The sequence below is a fragment of the Monodon monoceros genome, unplaced genomic scaffold (genome assembly GCF_005190385.1).
Source record: "Monodon monoceros isolate NGI ecotype Baffin Bay Population unplaced genomic scaffold, NGI_Narwhal_1 Super_Scaffold_18, whole genome shotgun sequence".
Classification (NCBI taxonomy): Eukaryota; Metazoa; Chordata; class Mammalia; order Artiodactyla; family Monodontidae; genus Monodon; species Monodon monoceros.
Genome location: NW_021703774.1, coordinates 84,863,272 through 84,884,056, shown reverse-complemented (window position 1 = coordinate 84,884,056; position 20,785 = coordinate 84,863,272). Strand labels below are relative to the sequence as shown.

At 51.9% G+C, this 20,785-nt stretch overlaps 1 protein-coding gene across 2 annotated transcripts; it reads left to right on the top strand.

The window, feature by feature from the left end:
* The first annotated feature begins 518 nt into the window (after window positions 1-518).
* STRIP1 (striatin interacting protein 1) lies at window positions 519-18,658 on the top strand. Of its 2 annotated transcripts, none has more exons than XM_029229594.1 (21): window positions 519-713; window positions 3,169-3,238; window positions 3,984-4,058; window positions 4,490-4,624; window positions 4,723-4,843; window positions 5,624-5,692; window positions 6,692-6,798; window positions 6,907-7,034; window positions 8,297-8,479; window positions 8,869-9,086; window positions 10,278-10,343; window positions 10,449-10,512; window positions 11,606-11,677; window positions 12,154-12,228; window positions 12,426-12,523; window positions 13,824-13,950; window positions 14,162-14,262; window positions 15,027-15,093; window positions 15,623-15,727; window positions 16,340-16,544; window positions 17,696-18,658. In XM_029229594.1, exons 1-21 carry the CDS (start codon window positions 534-536, stop codon window positions 17,941-17,943), a joined length of 2,514 nt encoding a protein of 837 aa, XP_029085427.1. In that variant the 5' UTR covers window positions 519-533; the 3' UTR covers window positions 17,944-18,658. The 2 variants fall into 2 exon arrangements, with proteins under 2 accessions (XP_029085427.1, XP_029085428.1); XM_029229595.1 differs by having other exon boundaries at window positions 4,496-4,624; window positions 17,696-18,654.
* The last annotated feature ends 2,127 nt before the right edge of the window (window positions 18,659-20,785 follow it).

Below are 20,785 nucleotides of genomic sequence, written 5' to 3'. Positions count from 1 at the left end.
CTATGTTATGTACCATTAGTGCAGGAACTTGATTTTGTCCCCTATTCGATCGCACTGCCTGGAGCCTAGGAGGCATTCATTAAATGTTTGTTGAATGAATGATTAATTAATGTTAAAACTGTAATTGTTTCATTGATTTACTTATTTGTTTCCCATATCGCCCCCCGTGAAGACTGGGATCGTGTCCATTTTGTTCACTACAATACCCCCAACCTTTGGACAGGGCTGCAAAAGTGACAAGTGCAAAGCGATGTTAAAGGAAGGGGAGGGGCACTAAACTGACTGAAGGGGCTAAGGGAACCTTCACAGATAAAACGACCTCTAAACTGGAAAACAGGGTAGAAACTAAAAAGACGTAGAAGGACTAGATTTCAAACAGAAGAAATCTCGCGAGGTGTTGGGCAGCCAAGATGGCTCTGCCACTTGCCGCCACACTTAATATGGCGACCAGGGAGCGTTCCAGGAGGAAGTCACGCGAGAGTTGCATCACCTCTACAGTCTGTGAATTGAGCCGGGGGTGTGGAGCAGCCAAGATGGAGCCGGCGGTCGGCAGTCCTGGCCTGCTGATCATGAACAACAAGCAGCCCCAGCCGCCGCCACCTCCGCCGCCCGCCACGGCGCAGCCTCCAACTGGGGCACCGCGGACCGCCGGGAGCCTCGTGCCCGGGGTCAAAGCCCGAGAGTTCAACCGCAACCAGCGCAAAGACTCGGAGGTCAGGAGCTTCGGGGGGCGAGGCTAACACCAGGCAGGCGGCGGCAGGGGTCCGGGCCCGGGGCCACTTTCGGGTCCAGGCTGGGTTTCCCGGAGGGTTCGGCAGGGGAGTTGTCATTTACAGCGAAAGGTGCAGGAAGCAAGGCTGGCATTCCCCGAGGCCGGAGGCGTGAAGGCGGGGTCCCCGCCCAGAGCTTCGCAGACCGGGAGAACCTCCCCGAGCCGGTGTCGGTTCGTTTGCTCCTCTGCGGCCGGGGCTGTGAGCGCGACCTCCGGGTCCCAGCCCCTCGGGAATCCACCCCCTGCCTCAGTTCGGGGTGAAGAGTCAGTGGTCTGCGTGCGCTCCAGAGGGCGGGGCGGCTGTACCCCCAGACCCCCTAGTCATCTCCGGCTTCTGGTCGCGTGGGTTCCGCGGCGGACGGCGTGTGTGGGCAGGGAAGGGACTGGCGAGGGTTGGGAAGGCACCTGGAAGACTGACGGAGCTAATTAGCACTGATAGTATACACTGTGCGCCTCGAGGTTGCGAGAGTAGGAGGGGGAGCAGTCCTGTTCACTCTGACCTTAACCACTGCAGGTTCAGGCCGCGGTTTGACAGTGCCCGGTGGTTGGTGTGCCCAGTGCGCCCGATGCTGAACTGTTAAAAGATTAGAAATATATATTTAAACATGCGTTAGAGCTCAGCATCCCTCTTCTCTTGCTAGTGGGCTGTTCCTCCCATTCCGGAGACACAGTAGTCTGGAGCTGACTAGTCACCTCACCCCGAGTTAAAGAATTACTCCCACTGCCTCCGTTGTAGAATTCATGAATGAAGACACGCACGTCGTAGCGCTTTAGGGCTTCTTAATCACCTTGTTCCCAGAGCACTTACTGTGAGGTTTTCTTCACCTGAGAGGACACCGAGGCTGATTAGCGGTCAGGTGCTTATTGATGAGAGGGAATTCCTCATTGTCCCGCCATAATGTACCAGGTCATACCAAAGAGTGGTGATGCTACCTTTAGACATGTGAAATCAGTTCCTCTCAAGCTTTTGGGTTTTGTTGGCAAGAGCAAACCTCTGATAAAACATCAAAATTTAGCAAGTTACAATCAGGTACACTTTGAGCTTGAAGTGAATTACTTGAAAAAGCAATGAAACTGACGTTTTAGTAGCCCTTGCATGGTGGGCTTATTGCACATCAGTGGCGACTTCTTAATAATTTTTCAAGTATGGAGGATTATGAAAGTGGTAGGGGTGAATCCACGTTCATCATGAGAGGAGTCCTAGTTTTAAAATAGTTAGAAAGTTTCCTAAGTGGTCATTAAATGCACTTGCTCTTTCTGCCCTTTAATTTCTGTATAGACCCAACACGTGGAAGGTCAGTCAGAGAACACGTTTAAGCTGAGAGACCTGCCTAAATCTGTTTTCTTACAGATACTGATGTGGCTCTGTTTTGAGTCATAGCTGAAATCAGTAGGCTGGGAGCATGAGGAACGCCTGTAGGCCAGGGAGGCACATATTTGGTGAGAGGCCACCATGTGCTACACAGTTTTGATTAGTCCCTAAAAACCTTCAAGATAGATTTGTGTCATCCTCGTTCCGTAAATGAAGAAACTGAAGCTCAGGAACTTATGAGAGCGTGCGCTCTGTTGCGTCGAAGAGTTCTTCACGTTATTCACTGTCTGTGGGCATATCACTTCGTGGGTGGTCTTTGTCTTCCCAAGTAGATTGTAATTAAGTTCGAGGACTACCTTTCTCTTCCCCTCTTCTCTTTTCCCAGAACAAGGCTTCCAGGATGGTGTGTTCTCAGTACTCACCTATCCCCAGCAGTAAAAAGATTCTCTTTGTCACAGTCTCTCCTGTGTGTGGGAGGGAACCCATTTCTGTTCAGCCGCTGCCTTCTCTGTCAGTTCTTACTGAAATTTGAGAGAAGGGCAGGAAGGCTGAGGGTGTCAATACTCATTTTTTTCTGAGCTATTGATAGCCCACTAGCCAGAAAGAAATGAGGCTTCCAGAATCTTAGCACCATGTGGAATGGTCATTTCACTGCACAGAACAGATGGAAGCTTTAGTGTTCATTTATCCAGCAAGTATTTGTTTGCGTATAAGCTATTCATTCATTCAGTCAGTCAGTCATGCCAAGTAGTGTGCTGGGCATTGCGGAATCATTGGTGAGCAAAATGGACAAAACTCCCACTCTCGGGAAACTTGGCAGTCTCATGGAGAGGCAGACACTAAACAGATACACATGCGCGTATATGATTATGAATTATGATAAGTGCTGTGAAGGAGCAGTGCAAGGTGCTCTGAGAGGGCTTATTAGGGAGACCTGAACTTCCCAGGAGACAAAATACTGTGATACAACATCAGAAAAGTGGAGGCAAGGACGTCTGTAACACAACAGTGTCTCTGGAAGCATATGTGTTTGTTCCTTCGGAAAACACAGTGATCTTTTGCATAACTCTCCGTTTCTCAACAGGGCTATTCCGAGTCCCCAGACCTGGAGTTTGAGTATGCTGACACAGACAAGTGGGCTGCAGAGCTCTCAGGTAAAGCACAGGCCTTCGTATTATATGGGGGTGCTTTTTTTCCTTATTGGTCTTTAATAAAATTAGGAGTGAGTGTTATTTTGGAGTTCATTTTTTCCCCCTAGATAGTCCTAGTAGTGATGTGTATAGGTAAAACATGTTAATTATTGGGTTCAAGCCCTTTGTATCTCATAACTTCGGCTTGTCCTTTACTTTTATGAAGCATCTCTGCGTGATCAGCTTACTTGGCTGTGGCCCAATCCCAGTGTGGACATTGATGTTCCTTGGCCATATGCAATCCCCCTGACAGTGGTCTCTCCTAGAACAGGGGTCCTGAGGATTGCCAGCAAGTGTGCCTGCATCTGTGCCCATCTGTCGCTGCCACTGCTGCTCACGTGTAATATGAAGTCAGCCTGAGCTGATTCTCATGCCTCCATAGCACAGGCCCTATTCTCAAGCCACTTGAGAGACACACTTTCACAGTGGCGGTCATCCTCTGGCATGGCATGGTGGGGTTGATGCACGTCGGACTGGAAATGCCTGGCTTTATGCCTAACTGGCATCTGGTTATTGGCTGCAAGGGAAGTCAGCATTCTCTCCTTTGTGCACATCAGAGCACTAAGACCCCGTTAGTAATTAGACAGCACAGTCCAGGAGTCACTGTGACTCAGGGACAGAGCTGGGCCTAGAAGCGTACCTTTTCTGCTGTATGTGACACCTGCTGTAGGACGTGGACATGGAGACGATGACACTTTGTTCTTGACAGAGCTTTACAGCTATACAGAAGGGCCAGAATTCCTGATGAATCGAAAATGCTTTGAGGAGGACTTCCGGGTGCACGGTGAGATGATTCCCCCCACTTCGTGGCTCTTTCAGCTTACATCATGAGAGCTCTGCAGGGCTTCTCTTAGTCATCTGAATGACTTAAGTCATCCTGGAGTGGCTTAAGAAACCTGCTGAACCATGATTATTCAAGGCCATATGTGACATTTAGGGTGGGCTTGCAGGTACTCTGGTGGGGCCTTTTCAGAATGTGAGTATTGGGGGGAAAAACCTTTATGTGATTAAAATTGCACACAAAAAAGCAGTGTTTCAGGCTGGAAATTCAGATTCATAGGGCAGCAGTGTGACCTCATCCCTTATATAGAGAGTAATTTATCTTTCTGAGTGTTCTGGTTCTGTGGCAGTCCTGAATTTGATGGGTTAACATGGTGTCCGTCCCACTGTGAGGATTTTTCTGAGCCCCAGTGTAAGTGGTCTCTTGCCCGGCAGTGACAGATAAGAAGTGGACTGAGCTGGACACCAACCAGCACCGCACCCACGCTATGAGGCTCCTGGACGGCTTGGAGGTCACTGCCAGGGAGAAGAGGCTGAAGGTGGCTCGAGCGATCCTCTACGTTGCCCAAGGTCTGAGTGGACACCCAGGGACCCCTGGCACCCACTTCAGTGATGCTGCCCAGTCAGATATGGACAGGGGCTCAGTGAGCTGTGCCCTGTGTTTGCAGGCATCTTCGGGGAGTGTAGCTCGGAGGCAGAGGTGCAGTCCTGGATGCGCTACAACATCTTTCTGCTCCTGGAGGTGGGCACGTTCAATGCTTTGGTGGAGCTTCTGAACATGGAAATAGAGTGAGTTCTTCTGAGGGGCTTAAGTAGGGAAAGGGCGGCGGAGGGACAGAGCTTGCAGAACTGGTTTTGAGAGGGTTATATGCACCACATGGGGTTCTGTTCTAACCAGCCAGTTTGAATAACGGGAGATGCTCACCCAAACGTTGAACACCAGTGAGGGGCCTCGCAGCCCGCTAACACCAGAGAGCTCGCCAGACACTGCAGCTCCTGCCCAGGCCCACAGTGCCCCTCAGAAAAATAAAAAGCCTTCTCATTTTGAACCTTCAGACTCCATTGTGTTTGCACCACAGGTTTCCCCGCAGCAGGAAGCCAGGCACAAGTCTGACACATGGGCTCAAACAAAGCCTGCTCTAGCCTGTGTCTCCACTAGTCCTTTGCTTGGTGGACAGGTCAGCTGCTGCTCGTCTGAGGAAAACACCAGCAATAATGAAAGCACTCATTGCGTGTTTATATGTCTCAGGCATTGTTCTAAGGACACTACATGTACTAATTCATGTTAATGAATTAGCTGCTATTACCATCCGCATTTTGCAGATGAGAAAACTATGGCACCGAGAACTTGAGTGCCCAGGGGCACATAACTAGTAAGTGTTAGAGCCAAGATTCAAACCTTGGCAGTCTGGTCTTGGGCTTGAGTCCTCACCCACTGGGTCCTGTGGGTTCTTCTGCAATCTAAGCGCATAGCATAGGGTTTTATCCCCCTGTTGGGCGGCACTTGTCGGGGGAGCCACTTCTCTTCCTTCCTGGGTGAAGGCACTGACTCTCGCATCTCTCCTGCAGCAACAGTGCTGCCTGCAGCAGTGCGGTGAGGAAGCCGGCCATCTCCCTGGCTGATAGCACGGACCTGAGGTGAGGCGAGCAGCAATCCCGGACTCCCTGAGCTCTAGCTGGAGAACGAGGGCAGGGCAGGGCATGGGCGGGCACCTTCGGGTCTCCTCGCTGTGTGTGCTCACCCTCTAATTTGCAGGCGTGATGGACTCAGTGTGATCGGTAGGCCCTACTGAGGGCCCTCCCTAGGTGGGGCCCTGGGTTGAGACTCCCAACGGAAATCCAGGGTGAAGATGCTTAACAGAGCCACAGTGAAATGTGGCCTCCTGCCCACACTGCTGCTGGGAAACTCGGTGGAGTGGCATTTTGTATTTGGACAAAGCACATGAGCTGGCTCCTTCTGCTTCTGCCTTTCCGTGCACAGCTTGATGCCTGTCTGTGTGGGGTTAGTCCTGACAACTTCATGACGTTTCCTGGCTGTGCCGGAAGTAATAGCAACTGCTAAAGAACAAGAACACCTTCCCATTTTTGTAAGGATTAGAATCTGACTCTTTTTGTGAATTTGGAAGTTTTCAGATAGATACTGGTGGTGTTCCCCGCTGTAGTTACGGTCCCTGGCCATCGCCCTGCTTGCTCCTGATTTCCCCTCCATCATGGTAAACACTTCCTTGCTCTCACCTTGATCATCCACTGCTTTGTCTGATCCAACACGGGCTTCCATAGCTCACGCCTGCCTCTGTTTTTCTCATTCTGGGAAGCTCAGGGTAGTAAATGCTTTTGGCCATTCTTGTTCATATCCATCCATTCAGCAGCCAGCCACTTATTAAGCACCTGCTTTGAGCAAGCACTTTGCTAGAAACGGAAGACGATCTGGTCCCAACCTTAGCACCAGAGACAGAGAAGGAAGCACCCACCGCAAGGTGCTCTGGGGGACTCTTTTAGTTTTTTCTACATTACAGCCCTCCCCCCCAGCCAGCCTTGGTGCGCAGGCCTTTCTCGTGTCGTGTGGGATGTGAGGAAGCCAGGGGGTGCTCCCTTGACCCCCCATCCTGCTTCATTATAGCTGGCTTTTGCCGCCAGGGTCTTGCTAAACATCATGTACCTGATTGTGGAGACCGTTCACCAGGAATGTGAGGGTGATAAGGCCGAATGGAGGACAATGCGACAGACCTTCAGGGCTGAGCTGGGTAGGACTCTGGGGATCCTGGCTCAAGGCCCTGCCTGGGAATTGAGGCTGGAGGGCTTTGGGAGGGTCCTGTTCCTGCCTGTGGCCCTGATACCTTTGCGTACCCCAGGTTCCCCTCTGTACAACAGCGAGCCATTTGCCATCATGCTATTTGGGATGGTGACCAAATTTTGCAGCGGCCATGCCCCTCACTTCCCCATGAAGAAGGTTCTCTTGCTGCTCTGGAAGACAGTATTGGTGAGTGCGTCCTTGAAGGGGAATTCCCGTGCTAGGGGACAGGGCAGGAGGGAGAGTTTTCACTGTATATCCTTTTGAGTATTGAATTATATGAATATATAACTGCTTTGGTTAAAAAAAAAGTTCTGAAAGAAGATTCCTGAAAGGTGATGGCAAAAAAAGTGTCACTTTGACCTCACTGCAGCCAAAGAGGACTTGGCCTTTGAATCAGAATAGATTGTTGGCTCCCTGGTTCCTGGAAGCTGTTTTCTGCAGTCGTAGGACACGTCTCTCCAGGCAAGCTGCTCTTGAACCTGGAGTTTGCAAAGTGATTTGAGGCAAAATTAGAGCTGGTGTAATTGGGGCCCCCTCAGTCAGATGTCACTTGAAAGAAGAAAGAGTGAGTCCTGTGCCTACATTTTCCTCAGGGTATGGTGTGAAAGCTGACTCCTTCTTCTAGCTAGTGAAGGGGTGGGTCCAGGAGAGTGGGCTGGCTAGCACCCTTGGCTTGGGAGCCACTGTCAGCAGCCAGGCCCAGGCCAAACCAGGAGCCTTTCCCTCCAGGAGGAGCGACCTGGGAAGACAGCAGAGCTGGGGTCTGGACTCCTGCTCTTCCTGGGACTCACCTTCCCCTCTTTCAGAATGGGCCAGCTCTGCGGAGCCAGGGCTCAGTGAGGTTAGGCCTCTTTAGAGTGCTCTACACATTTGACATTGGCCAGATAAGCCTGTTGATTCCCCACGAAGCCTCACTGAAGCCAGAGAGGAAAGCCGAATTGCTCAGAAACAGTGAAACTGAGCAGCCTAAAGTTGCTGAACACTGCTGAGGTTTTGCTTCTGGGGGATGTTTAGATGAAGGTGGGTTTTTTGTTTGTTTGTTTGTTTTTTAACTTGAACATCCAACAGTGTATTCCCAATTTGACTTTGAAAGACTGGCATGTACAGCTTTTGAAGCATTTGAGTCTCACCTACTTTTCTAGGAACTTGAAGGGTTAAGCTCTTCAGATGGCCTTTGTCTCACTCGAGGAGTCTGTTGTACACGCAGAGCTAGGTGTGCCTCTGCACTAGGCTCGGTCAGCCTGCGCATCTCCACTCCTTGCCCCCTGTGCTCCTCTCCCATGCTGATGTCGCTCGTTTCTCCTGGGGGTGCATTCAGTCCCTTGTTGGGAGGTTGTGTGGGTCTCTAAAGATATGGGTCACGGTGTCCCAGATGCTTTTGAGCTTGACACAGACAGGGACCTGCTTACGGACATGTCGTCCCGGCTCTGCGCCTGTCTGTGACACAGTGCACACTGGGCGGCTTTGAGGAGCTGCAGAGCATGAAGGCCGAGAAGCGTGCCATCCTGGGCCTCCCCCCGCTGCCTGAGGACAGCATCAAAGTCATCCGCAACATGAGGGCCGCCTCTCCCCCAGCGTCTGCCTCTGACCTGATCGAGCAGCAGCAGAAACGGGGCCGTCGGGAGCACAAGGTGAGGGCGACAAGGTCCCTACGACTCCTGAGAGTTCTCAAGGGGCACGGGTGCAGTGGAATAGTCACTGGATGAGCCCCAGGTTGTTGGACGGTTGTTGAACTCTCCCCTGATCAGCAAGTCAGAATGAATGCCTTTAGGGCAGGGACAGTGTGTCCCCAGCCCAGGGCCCAGTTTATAGTGGGCACTCAGAATGTGGCACTTGTGAGGGACTTGGGCAAGGACTGATTTGTCACTTGGGCCCAACGTTGACTTCCTCTCAGGTTTTTCCACTGCTCCTGGCTCTCTTCCTACCACCTTTCTGTGTGATCACTTCTTTAGCTTCCATGCCCCTTTTTATCTAGTTCGTCAGTTGGCACTTGTCTGCTCTCCCGTCCCTCTGCTCTCAGGCTCTGATAAAGCAGGACAACTTGGATGCCTTCAACGAGCGGGATCCCTACAAGGCTGATGACTCTCGAGAGGAGGAAGAGGAGAATGATGACGACAGCAGTCTGGAGGGGGAGACATTCCCCCTTGAGCGGGATGAGGTGATGCCTCCCCCACTGCAGCACCCCCAGACTGACAGGCTTACCTGCCCAAAGGGGCTCCCGTGGGCTCCCAAGGTCAGGTGAGTCTCAGACCTCCGCAACACTCTGTGCTCCTGAAACCAGTGTTGTCACATCCCCACGCCTGGCACCGGGCCTGAGTTGTCACGTGAGGTCCTGTGCAGGGCCATGCTGGCCTTGGCTCTGCGATGAGCCTCTCTTAAAGTGCCCAGTGCTGGCCCTGGGGGTGTCAGGGTGCTGGCCTTGCACAGAGAGGCCCTTATATGGCTCTTGAGTCAGTAATGTGGGTTAGCTCTTGGTTGGACATGATACTAGTGAAAGGGAGCGGGAAAAAATTAAAACAAGGACATTTAAGTGAACCCATCTCCACCCACCCTGGGGTTGTATATGATTTTTTTTGCGGTACGCGGGCCTCTCACTGCCGTGGCCTCTCCCGTTGCGGAGCACAGGCTCCGGACGCGCAGGCTCAGCGGCCATGGCTCACAGGCCCAGCCGCTCCACGGCATGTGGGATCTTCCCGGACCAGGGCACGAACCCGTGTCCCCTGCATCGGCAGGCGGACTCTCAACCACTGCGCCACCAGGGAAGCCCTGTATATGATTTTTGACAGAAAATTATAGATTAAGGAAGAATTTCTTTAGAACCATAATTAAGATGTTTGAGATATATGTGCGTGAATCAGTGGATGTCAAGGTTCCTTGATGTATATAAATGGTATCTGTTTGAAAGGGCACCAACTTAAGAAATAGATGAACATGTGAAAAGATATAGGGGTCATTTTCTTGATCCAGGCTAAAGCCCCGGTTTTCAGTGATCTGTGATGGGAATACAAAACAAGTCATCAGAAAATGCAAGCTAGCCTGATTGTGTGAGACAGGACAGTATGACTCATATGAAAAAATCAGTAGCTTACAGCTCTAATTGTAAAAATTGTGAATATCTGAGAAATTCTGTTGTGACAAACTTGTTATTAATATCTGAATAAAGTGTGCTTTTAAGTTTGATGTATCACCTTAATCTTATGAATAAACTAGTTACACATTTTTAGATTATTGATCCAACAGCATTATGAAGGACCTTAAAATAGTCTGAAGATTTCAGTTCTTTGTTTTTTTATTTTCTTTTTTCCAAAAAGAAAAACAATTGTGGGAGACTTTTTCTTTTGGCTTCACAGTTTCTGGACATTCTGTGTTTTGTTAACCATGATGCCTTGAGATAACATTTAAGAAAGCTGCAGTCTTTTCCTTTGGCAGAGAGAAAGACATCGAGGTGTTCCTCGAGTCCAGCCGCAGCAAGTTCATAGGTTACACTCTGGGCAGGTGAGTGTGATCCGAGTTCCTTTTAAAGAAAGGTAGTGGGGTCACCCTCCCAGCCTTTGGTGTGTGGGGACCCAGGCCTAACACAGGGCCTCTGTTATTCTCCAGTGACACAAACACAGTGGTGGGGCTGCCCAGGCCAATCCACGAAAGCATCAAGACTCTGAAGCAGGTAGGTGGCTTTGGGTGAGCTTTTGGCCTAGGTTGGTCCCAAGTGAGTAAAGTGAGACCAGCCCTTTGGGAGAAGCCTTTTTAGACTTCTGTCTGCCTGAAGGAACTGGGGGTGGAGGAATAGGTGGACAGTGGTGGCATCCTTTAAAACAGTTTTTCATGCGTTTTACTTATTTTAACTGAGCTTTTGTTTTGGGCACTTACTGGGGGTTCATGAAAGATTATATTACCTGACAGTTGGGTTTTAAGGGGCATAGTAAGTAGCCTGCCTTTTCCTTGCCCAAGTTCTAAGGCAGTTGAGTTAGGGGAGTAGGCAGAGGGAGACTGAAATGCCAGCTTTATTGCCCATGGAGTGATTGGAGAATGAGGCATGAGAACACAACAACAGTAGGTGTCCGGATACCTCACTTCCAGAGTTAGGCAGACTCGCCTACCCAGACCAGGCAGTGCTAGAACCCTGCTGAGCCTGGTCAAGGAGCAGAAGAGTTTACAGGCTTTTCTTTTTTCTGAAGAGAGAAGAGAAAGAGGGGCTGAGACTGTCCTGTTCCTCCTCCCGTACTGGCCAGCCCGGGAGGGGAGGAGTGAGTGTGGGGGGAGGGGCGGGGAGGGGCCAGGAGTGCTCTGTGCACTCGTGTCCCTCCACCTGGGAGGAAGCAGCACGAGTGGGGAAGAGGTGTGGCCCCTAATAGCATGTCTGGAATGTAAATGTTTATATGTTTTTGAAATTTGTGGTACCAAGTGGGCTTCATGCAGGGGCTTTCTGAGCATTTGAGTCCTTGATTCTGAGCACTTGGGTGCTTGATTCTGCTTTTGTTTTCCTCCTGTCGTTGCCGCTATCTGCAAAACCCCTTTTCTTGTTTAATTTGCTTTTTTCCTGGTCTGTTGTGTGCTTTTTTACACTGGTTTTAAGAGGCAGGTGCCCACTTAGAAAAATATTTCAGGTTTGGGATTTTAGTTCAGGACCTGTATGGTGACTTAGCGCTCTTTGAGAAGATGGTGTTTGAGGAAAATTGTGTGGGGTCTTTGCCAGGTGTGGGCATTTGGCCAGAGAATGAGGGGTGTTTTCCCCGGCGCCTCGTTCCCTCTCTCTCCAGCACAAGTACACGTCGATTGCAGAGGTCCAGGCGCAGATGGAGGAGGAGTACCTTCGCTCTCCTCTCTCAGGGGTGAGTTGGAGGCCTTCCTCAGTCCGTAGGATCCCAGCTGTTCCCAGCACTGTGCTGGGCCTAGACCGCAAAATGCCCCAGGCCTGCCCTCAGAAAGCTCCCAGTCTGGCTCCCGCTGCAGGGCTGGCGAGTGTCAGGTCCAGGGCTTAAGAGCACAGACTCTGGGCCAGCCACCTTCCTCTGAATCCATTTAGTGGGTAGCGACCTAGGCAAGGTACTGGCTCTCCTTCCACTTTCGTTTCCTAGCCTGTTAAATGGGAATGACAATAGTACCTTCTCCATAGAGTTGTAGTAAGGATTAAATGTGTTTTTACAAGTAAAGTGTCTGGCATGTTGTATCGTTCAAGGTTTGCTATCATTATCATCATTTACATCCATACTTACAGATTCTTCTCCAGCCAGCCAGCAAGCTGGCTCAGGAGAGCATCGTCAGGACCGGGCTTTGTATTTGTACCTATTACCCATTTTGTTGAAAGGGAGAAGAGGAAGTCGAGCAAGTCCCTGCAGAAACCCTCTACCAAGGCTTGCTCCCCAGCCTGCCGCAGTACATGGTGAGTGCACTTCTCCTGAGTGTTCTACCTGCCATGGGGTCCCCTCCCGACAACACTGGCCTTGAGAGCATGCCCGCCAGTGTCCTTTAACCCCTCCTCCTGCTGCCTGAGCACCTCCAGAAGGACCACCTCTCAGGGCCTAGTGCTGCCCCTGGCCCCTCTCATCCACACCATCTGAACAGCCTGCTCCTCCCCAGATTGCGCTGCTGAAGATCCTGCTGGCCGCAGCTCCCACCTCAAAGGCCAAAACGGACTCAATCAACATCCTAGCAGATGTCCTGCCTGAGGAGATGCCGTGAGTATCAAGTCTTGAGTATTGAGTGTGTATGGTTCCTATGAATGGAGCACGTCAGGGGCAGAAGGGTAGAGGGGAAAGGGGAAGTGTTTGCCTTTTGGTCCCACTGTTTGCTAGGTTGTTTGCTGTTGTCATTCTTTGTTTTTGTTGTTGCTGCCGCTGCTGTTGTTTTGGCTCAACTTCTCTGCAGATTAAGTTTAGGGTATTCCTGGCTCAGAAGAAAGAAAACGTACTGGGTGAAATATTCAGTTTTACTGCTTGGGGAGGTGGCTTAATCTGGTTGGCCTGGATTCTAGTGTAGACTCTGCCGCTGAGTGAATATCTGAGTGAATTGGTGAAAGTCACTTCCTCCTCTGTAAAATGAATCGGACTGTGTTTGACATTTCCCCAAAGGCTCCTTTGAAAGCTATGTGATTGGGACATCCAGGACGTATAGTTTTAGCTTCTGGACAAAAATCAGCCAACAGCTGGACCTGAGCTGGGTGTAGATTCTTTCCTATTTGCCAGTGAACTGGCATGCAGAATATTTTTTAATGTCTCAGGGTGATAGTAAAATCCTTAGGGGTTCTTCCTCCCTGGGGCACTGACCTCATCTTTTTGACGTGAGAGTACGAACTAAGATCACTTTGTGCTTTGAGAAGGACCTGGGCACTTGATCTCCTGCCTGCCTACCAGTACCACCCAGCTCTGAGGCCAGTCCCCTGGTGGGTGGACCCCTTGCGTCTGGTGGTGACAGCCAAGTGAGGGAGGAGGCAGCGTTGGCTAACACCAAAGGGAATGTCATGGAGCACCAGGCCATCGTGATGGTCCTTGGGAAAAAGCCTCCACAGTCAAATATTGATCTCCTCTTATAAAGATTTATAGTGAGAGCTCCTAAATTTGCAAGAAACTGATTTAAGTAAATGCTTCCTAAATTTATCTGACTCCAAAACCCCTTTTCCCCATAATACGAAACATCTCAATATACTGGTATTCCACAGAACACACTCTGAGGAGCACAGGTTCATATGGTGGCAGAAGCTTAGGGGAGATCTTGAGATGAGAAGTTCAGTTTTGGAGGAAAAGCAAAGAAATAGGCTAAGAATGTGTTTGGGGCATCACAAGGAAGAAATCAATTATGCAGAGCTAGATTGCTTGTTAGGTGGGTGGGTGGAGCTGGGCGTAACCTCTGAGATGTCCGTAGGGTGGGGGTGAGGTGGGAGCTTCGCCCAGAGAAAGCTCAGGAATCCCATCTCTCCTGGGACCACCAGAGGAGGGTGCTGCACCTGCTGGGGGCCCACCCGGGTGATTGTGCTTCTAGCACCACAGTGTTGCAGAGCATGAAGCTGGGAGTGGATGTGAACCGCCACAAAGAGGTCATTGTTAAGGCCATTTCTGCGGTCCTGCTGCTGCTGCTCAAGCACTTTAAGTTGAACCACGTCTACCAGGTACCTGCAACCCCTTCCTTCTGTCCACTGGGCCAGGGCCTCAGGCAGTGCTGCTCCTCTAGCCCCAAAGAACAGAGGCCTCGGCCTTCAAACCTCCTTGAGCTCTGCATGAATGTTCTAAGACACAGTCCTCCAACCAAGGCCTTTTATCACTGGAGGAAGGAGGGTGAGGTCCCACGGGCATGCTTATATTTTTTCCTGTTGCTTGCAGTTTGAGTATATGGCACAGCACCTGGTGTTTGCCAACTGCATCCCTTTGATCCTGAAATTCTTCAATCAAAACATTATGTCTTACATCACTGCCAAGAACAGGTGATAAGGACCAGGGATCAGGAAGGGGGGTGGGTATGGCCAGATGGCAGGGCTCCCAGCTGGCCTCTCCCACTGAGTCCATTCAGCGCCCACAAGCCAGTGCTCTGCCAGGCGTCAGGACCCAAAGATGAATGAGACATGGTGCCTGCCTATAGAGAACGCCAGTTTGTCAAACCTGAGTCTAGCTAGTCTAGTGACAGGTGACTCAGTCTGTCTTTGCCTGGATGGCAGGGTTCTCATCCTGGGCTCCAATACCGCCCTCACTGCCCTTCTGTGCCCTTTTTTTTTTTTTTGAGGGGACTGGCTGAGCGCTTGCTCTCAAAGGAGTTTGGCCCCATGCACTATCATGTCTTGTCCCCACCCCGTCACCTGGCGCCAGCTGTACTTGACATTGACGGCTCATCAGCGTGATAACACCACAAGCTGAGCTGCTGGCCAGACACAGTCTCCAGTGGCGGCTTGGCATAAATTAATTGCCTTGAGAAGTCCGCCCCCCGCTCCAGATTTATTGCTGTGAGGGATAATGTGCTCTCTCCACCCCTTACAAGATTACGAGCTTGTCTCTGGCTACAGAGGGATCTTACAAGTTCACTCGTAGCAGGTATTTCCCCGTCTTAGAGCTGGGGAAAGTGGGGTGGTGCGGACAAGGTCGATTACTGCTTCTGCTCCCACAAGTGAGGGAGGGAGGCCAGGAGCCAGCGGCTGCTCCTCCAGACCCCAGCCCTCGCTCAGGGCGGGTGCCTGGGCTCTCTTGCCCTGTGCAGCATCTCTGTCCTAGACTACCCTCAGTGCGTGGTGCACGAGCTGCCGGAGCTGACTGCCGAGAGTCTGGTGAGTAACTAGCCTCTTCCCCGGCGGTCCCTTTGGTGTGAGGGTTGTGGTGGAGAGCCTGCCTCCCCCTCACAGGGGTAGAGGTTCTTCACAGGTGCGGTCACTGTTAAGTGCCTGGCTTTTGAAGCACTGTAATTGCATAGAAGGGCTGAGGGGCGGACCTTGCAGAGTGGGAAGATTTGGATTTAGGGCTTATTTCAGAAGTGTGGTCTTCAGGTGCTGCCGACCCAGAGCTCACCTGGTCGAGTTGTTTCCCTCTCCCCACACTGGAACTCTCTGGGGCCACAGCTCTGAGGGAGCCACAGCCCCCAATATCATGCTCCATGTGTCCTGCAGGAAAATTCTAGGGAGCACCCCTTACCCTCTGCCAGCTTCTGGGATGGACGTCCCCCTGGGCTGAGGGGAGGAGAGGGTTCCCGGTACACGTGTGGAGAGACTGAGCAGTGCTGGTGTCACAGATGGGAGGGCCTTGGAAACTGGAGCACCTGCAGCTGTGCAGGAGATGATTGTTCCTGGGTTTTCCCTGTAGGAAGCAGGCGACAGTAACCAGTTTTGCTGGAGGAACCTCTTTTCCTGTATTAACCTGCTTCGGATCTTGAACAAGCTGACAAAATGGAAGCATTCGAGGACGATGGTGAGTCAGCGCAGTCAGCAGGCATGAATCTTGGAGCTCAAAGCAGCGTGCCACCTGCTGTCCGGGTCCCTTCACGTTAGAGGGCAGGGGTCCCCACCTAACTTTCCTATAGCCACATCCTTGCATTTTAAGGGCTGATCTCTGGTGCCTTGATGAGTTGAACTGGAAGCTGGAAGAGGCTCAGTCATGTGCTGAAACAAATCTACATATATAGAAGGAATTTTCTGTATCCTCTTAATCTCTGCTGGTTCTCCACCAAGGTTCTGAGAGTCTCCTTAACCCTGAGTCTGTGGATACCTTTGGGGTGGGGAGGTCCATGAATCCTCTGAAATTGTGTATATGTGCACATAGGGATATTTCTGGTGAAGGAATTCATAGCTTTCTTCAGATTCCAGAATGACCCATAATTAGGATGACCAACCATCCAGCTTTGCCTGGGACTTTCCTGGTTTTAGCAGTGGAGGTGTCCCAAGTCCCAGGAAACCCTTCAGTCTGGGGAAAACTGCAACAGTTGGTCACCCTGCCCCTAACCCCAGAAGGGATAGCAGCATGGTGGTGGTGCAGGCATTTATTTCTGCCCTCAGCACGGGCCTCCCTTTTAACCCTTCCCAGATGCTGGTGGTGTTCAAGTCAGCCCCCATCTTGAAGCGGGCCCTGAAGGTGAAACAGGCCATGCTGCAGCTCTACGTGCTGAAGCTGCTCAAGGCGCAGACCAAGTATCTGGGGCGGCAGTGGCGAAAGAGCAACATGAAGACGATGTCTGCCATCTACCAGAAGGTGCGGCATCGGCTGAACGACGACTGGGCTTACGGCAATGGTGAGGCTCCCCACGAGGCGAGGCGGGGCGGGGGTGGAGGGGCGCGGGGAGGTGACAGCTTTCCCTCTAAGCTTCCCTGAGTAACCTGGAAGAGCCCAGCTCCTGCTTCTGTAGCATCAGGATGGGAGCCCTGGGAAGGACTTGGAGAAGCTGCCAGGCTTGGCATCTGTGATCATACCCATTCCTCTCTGTGCCTCCCCTTTCCTTTTCCAGAAATGGTCACAAGACTTTCTCTGTCCTCTCGTCCTCTCTCCCCCCTGCAGCTGCCGTGGTTCTGGTCACTGAAATTCTCACAGCTCCTGATGGATTCCCTGCCAGTTCCTTTCTCTCCATTGCTCTAGTGATCTTTTGAAAATACAGATCTAGTGGTGGTACCTCCCTGAGTAAAATCCTTCATTGGCTTCTGATTTCCCGAAGAATTAGTGCCAAACTCTTAACGTATTTAAGGCCCACACTTTGTCCCTCCGTGTCCTCATCTAATCTGTTCCAGCTTCCCCTCAGCCCAGCTTCCATCACACCTGTAGGGCTCTGGGCACAGTCAGTGCACATTGGCCATGCTTTCTCCCAGTTTGTACTCTCTCCCGGCAGCGTACCTCCCCGTACCCCCTAATTGTTCTGTATCTGCGTGTGTTCCTCCCCTCCCCACCTTGGCCTCCCTGGCAGAGTGGGTCTTCCCGGTGTTACTGAGCATGCTCCCCGCACCCTTACAATTCCTGGCCACATGGCTGCATCTGCACTCCCAACGCCCTGAATTTGTGCAGAGCCAAGGTGGCCACAGCACCTGGTCAGGGAACTGAGAGAACAAGCAGAGGAGGGGATCTGCAGGCTCCTGCCTCTGATCCCAGAGAGCCAGGGAGAGCGTGACTTTGAGAGAAGCACGTTGTACCCCTGGCTTTCCCTCACTGGGTCCACATAAACTGCAGTGTAGCCTCTTTCTCCGTAGCTCTGGCTTTTCGCCTTCGACCTGACTTACCTGTGTGTCTAGGAAAGAAGTCCTGTCAGTTTTCCCGAGGATGGGGCTCGGAGGTTTCCCGCTTCTGGTTGACAGTCAACATTCCAAGCCCGGGCTGGCGTGGCCCTAAGCTGCAGTGAACCCAGGGGAGCTGCCGCAAGGGCTTGGCTCCTAACCGTGGCTTCCTGCTTTGTCCTAGACCTTGACGCCCGGCCTTGGGACTTCCAGGCAGAGGAATGTGCCCTCCGCGCCAACATCGAGCGCTTCAACGCCCGGCGGTACGACCGGGTCCACAGCAACCCCGACTTCCTGCCTGTGGACAACTGCCTGCAAAGTGTCCTGGGCCAGCGGGTGGACCTCCCTGAGGACTTCCAGATGAACTACGACCTCTGGTTAGAAAGGGAGGTCTTCTCCAAGCCCATTTCCTGGGAGGAGCTGCTGCAGTGAGGCTCCTGGGCAAGAGACTGAAAATGAAAGAAGGGGTGATCTCCAGGTACCCCAGGGGCTGTCCTGGTTCCTTGCTGCAGTGCTCCCATCCCCCTCCAGGTGGCAGCACAGCCCCACTGTGCCCTTCCTAGCCAGTGCTGGGTTGGCTGGGGAGTCTGCATCTGACCTCTCATTGATTCCCAGCGTCCTGCTCGGGAGTGGTCATCTCTCTGCTTGGGATCATCTCTTCCTTCACTCCTCTGCGCCCTCCTCTCTTGGACATAGTTGGTTGCAGCTCATTTGTCATTCCACCCAAGGCTGGGAAAACCTGGGATGGGCTGGGAACCCACTGCATCTGAATTTCAGGGGTCATGCTGACTCTTCCTGAGACACACAAATCCTTGGCATGTCAGCTTGTCAAAGAGGAGGGCTTAGGATTAGAGCCAGGCCAGAAAGTCAGAATCTTGGTTTTGCTCTGGGGGCTTTCTGATGTCATTCCAGCCTCTTGCTAAGTTTCAGCTAGAAGCAATTGCAGAGGCTCCTGCAGCGGCCTCAGCAGTTTGGTTTTGGACGGGGTTGGGGCAGGAAGAGAAGCTTCCCTTAACCAGAGGTGCCATTTTTTTTTTCTTGGTGTGCAAGGGTCTGTAAATATATATGAATCTGTGTGTGTGCTCTTGTGTCATATTGCGGTTTTTAATGTGTTCGTGTATTCTGTTTACATTAAAAGGAAGCGAAAACAATGCCCATTGCCTTGTCTGCAGGAAATATGGCCCCTGAATATCTCCTCCAGGTCTAGAAAGAGTTTTCTTGCCAGCATTGATAGGTCACCCCCTTGTCCCTGCCAAGCTGCCCACCTTTCTCATCTGAGGGGGAAGGGGAGGGGGAGTTGGCACTTATCCCAAGTGTTCTTTCCACATCAGTCTGGTTTTGCTCCAGGGCTCCCAGCCCCAGGGCTCTGGGTTGCTGGAGCCGTAAGTTGTCTGCACCCCTGGGTTAGAGGTATTACAGTAGGCGCCCCAGGTTTCTCTGGATCACACCCCTGAGCTGGACTCAGCCAAACCAATTTCAGTATTAGGGAGGGAGGGGCCGGGTCAGAGAGGGGGTCGACTGTGCTGGACCCTCACTGGGGTAGATGGGAACTGAGAGGAAGCTTAAGTGCCCAGAGCCCGGGGAAGCAGACCATCAGGAGTCCCGGGAAAGGGAGTGTCGGGAGGCCCAGGAGCCCGCGTGGCTGAGGGAGAAGCAAACACCTTTGTGGTTGGTGTCAGTTTGAGGCTTCTGGAGCCTGTGTCTGGCCTTCAGATCCCTGGACGTGTCTGCCTCCGCCTTGCTCGATCTTGACGCTCTGCTTCTGAGGATCTTACCATTCTGATGCTGAGAAAAGGAGTGTTCCCTTTTAGGAATTGCTTCAAGTTCCCTTATCTTACCTGTAGGCCACCTGTAGGGGGTTTTAAGTCTCCAAGGGGTCTTGACTAATAAAAGAAACGTATTCTGGGGGAAATCTCCCCTTTGTTGGCTCTTCTGTTCAGTACGTGTCCACCGAGCCTCAGTCCAGGCCCTGAGCTGGGCTTCTAGGACAGGCCTTTATGCACCAGTGTGATTATGAGCAGCCGGGTAGGAGCCAGCAGTGTGTCCGTATGTAAGTCACACGGCCTAGGAGATGGGAAGTCCCTGTGATTGGCCTTTGCCACAAAGTAACTTGCACAGGACAAGGGACTTTGACACAATTTATGTGTGCACAGTGGATTCTCTGCTGTTTCTTACTAGGGTCAATAGGAAGTACACATCTTGAGGTGGCAGTTTGCGTAAGTTGGATTTTCACATTCTTGCTTGACCACGCAGCCTGGTTTACTGAAGCCGTCTGGCTGAGGCTTTGACCTCCTTCCCATTTTTTGATTTCCCCAAATCTCTCCTCTGAAGCTTCTCTGAAGCTTCACCTTAACTAGAGGTGCCATTTTCTCTCTTGGTTTGCAAATGTCTGTAAATATCTCTATATAAATCTGTGCAGAAAGAACACAGAATATCAAAGCTGCAGGGGCTGTAAAGCTTGGGCAGGTGGATCCTGCATATGTGGACCCAGGGGCTGGCCCAGGAGGGAAGCTGCCTTACCATCGCCACAGAGTGTGCTCTGGGCAGATTGGCTGTTTGAAGCCTGGTCTTTGTACAGAAGTACCTCTGGAGCATCAGCCCTGCCATCATACCTTGGAGGCCTGTTCTGGCGGTCCCTGTTCTGGGTGCCCTGAGTGTCCAGGTGAATAGGACACCACACTCTTACTTTCCTTGACAAGCTCACAGTTGATGGGGAGCTGGCCATAAAAGCAAGTAAGAGCAGTAGTATGCTAGGTACTGAGACAGACATCTTCAGGGCTCCACAGGACCCATTGCTCCCAGCTGGTGCCCACCTACTGGAGAAGGGACAAGGCGAGGGGAGGCTGCAGTTGTTGAGGGGAAGGCAAGGGGGCTCCAGCATCAGGAACAAGGGCTCCAAGAGCGGATGCTTTGTGCTCATGCTGGGATGAGCCCGTGGCCAAGGCTGGAGCAGGGGTGAGGTATGTTCTCCCTCTGCCGGCTACAGGAAATGCCCAGTTCCTGGGGATACTGGGCTCTGTTCCCGTCTGTGGCTGCAGAGGGTCTGCACTTTGGGGTTGTAATTCAGGTTGATGTGTAAAGGACTGGGGGAGGCCGGGGACGAAGACTGAATGCCTCTAATGAGAAGCATTTCCTGATGCTGGACTGAGGCTAGAAGCTGGGACTGAAGGGCGATCTGGCTAGGGCCCTCCTCTCCGGGCCTGGTGTCCGGGCCCCTGCCAGGACCGAGATTTAGGGCTTCTCTGGGTGGGCCTCACAGGAGCAGAGAGGAACC

What these genes read in the sequence shown, in the direction of transcription:
- STRIP1 (XM_029229594.1), top strand. Translation starts at nt 534, where the DNA reads ATGGAGCCGGCGGTCGGCAGTCCTGGCCTGCTGATCATGAACAACAAG. An exon ending in GATCCTCTACGTTGCCCAAG is followed by an intron (nt 4,625 to 4,722) that starts GTCTGAGTGGAC and finishes CTGTGTTTGCAG; the next exon opens with GCATCTTCGGGGAGTGTAGC. An exon ending in CTTCTGAACATGGAAATAGA is followed by an intron (nt 4,844 to 5,623) that starts GTGAGTTCTTCT and finishes TCTCTCCTGCAG; the next exon opens with CAACAGTGCTGCCTGCAGCA.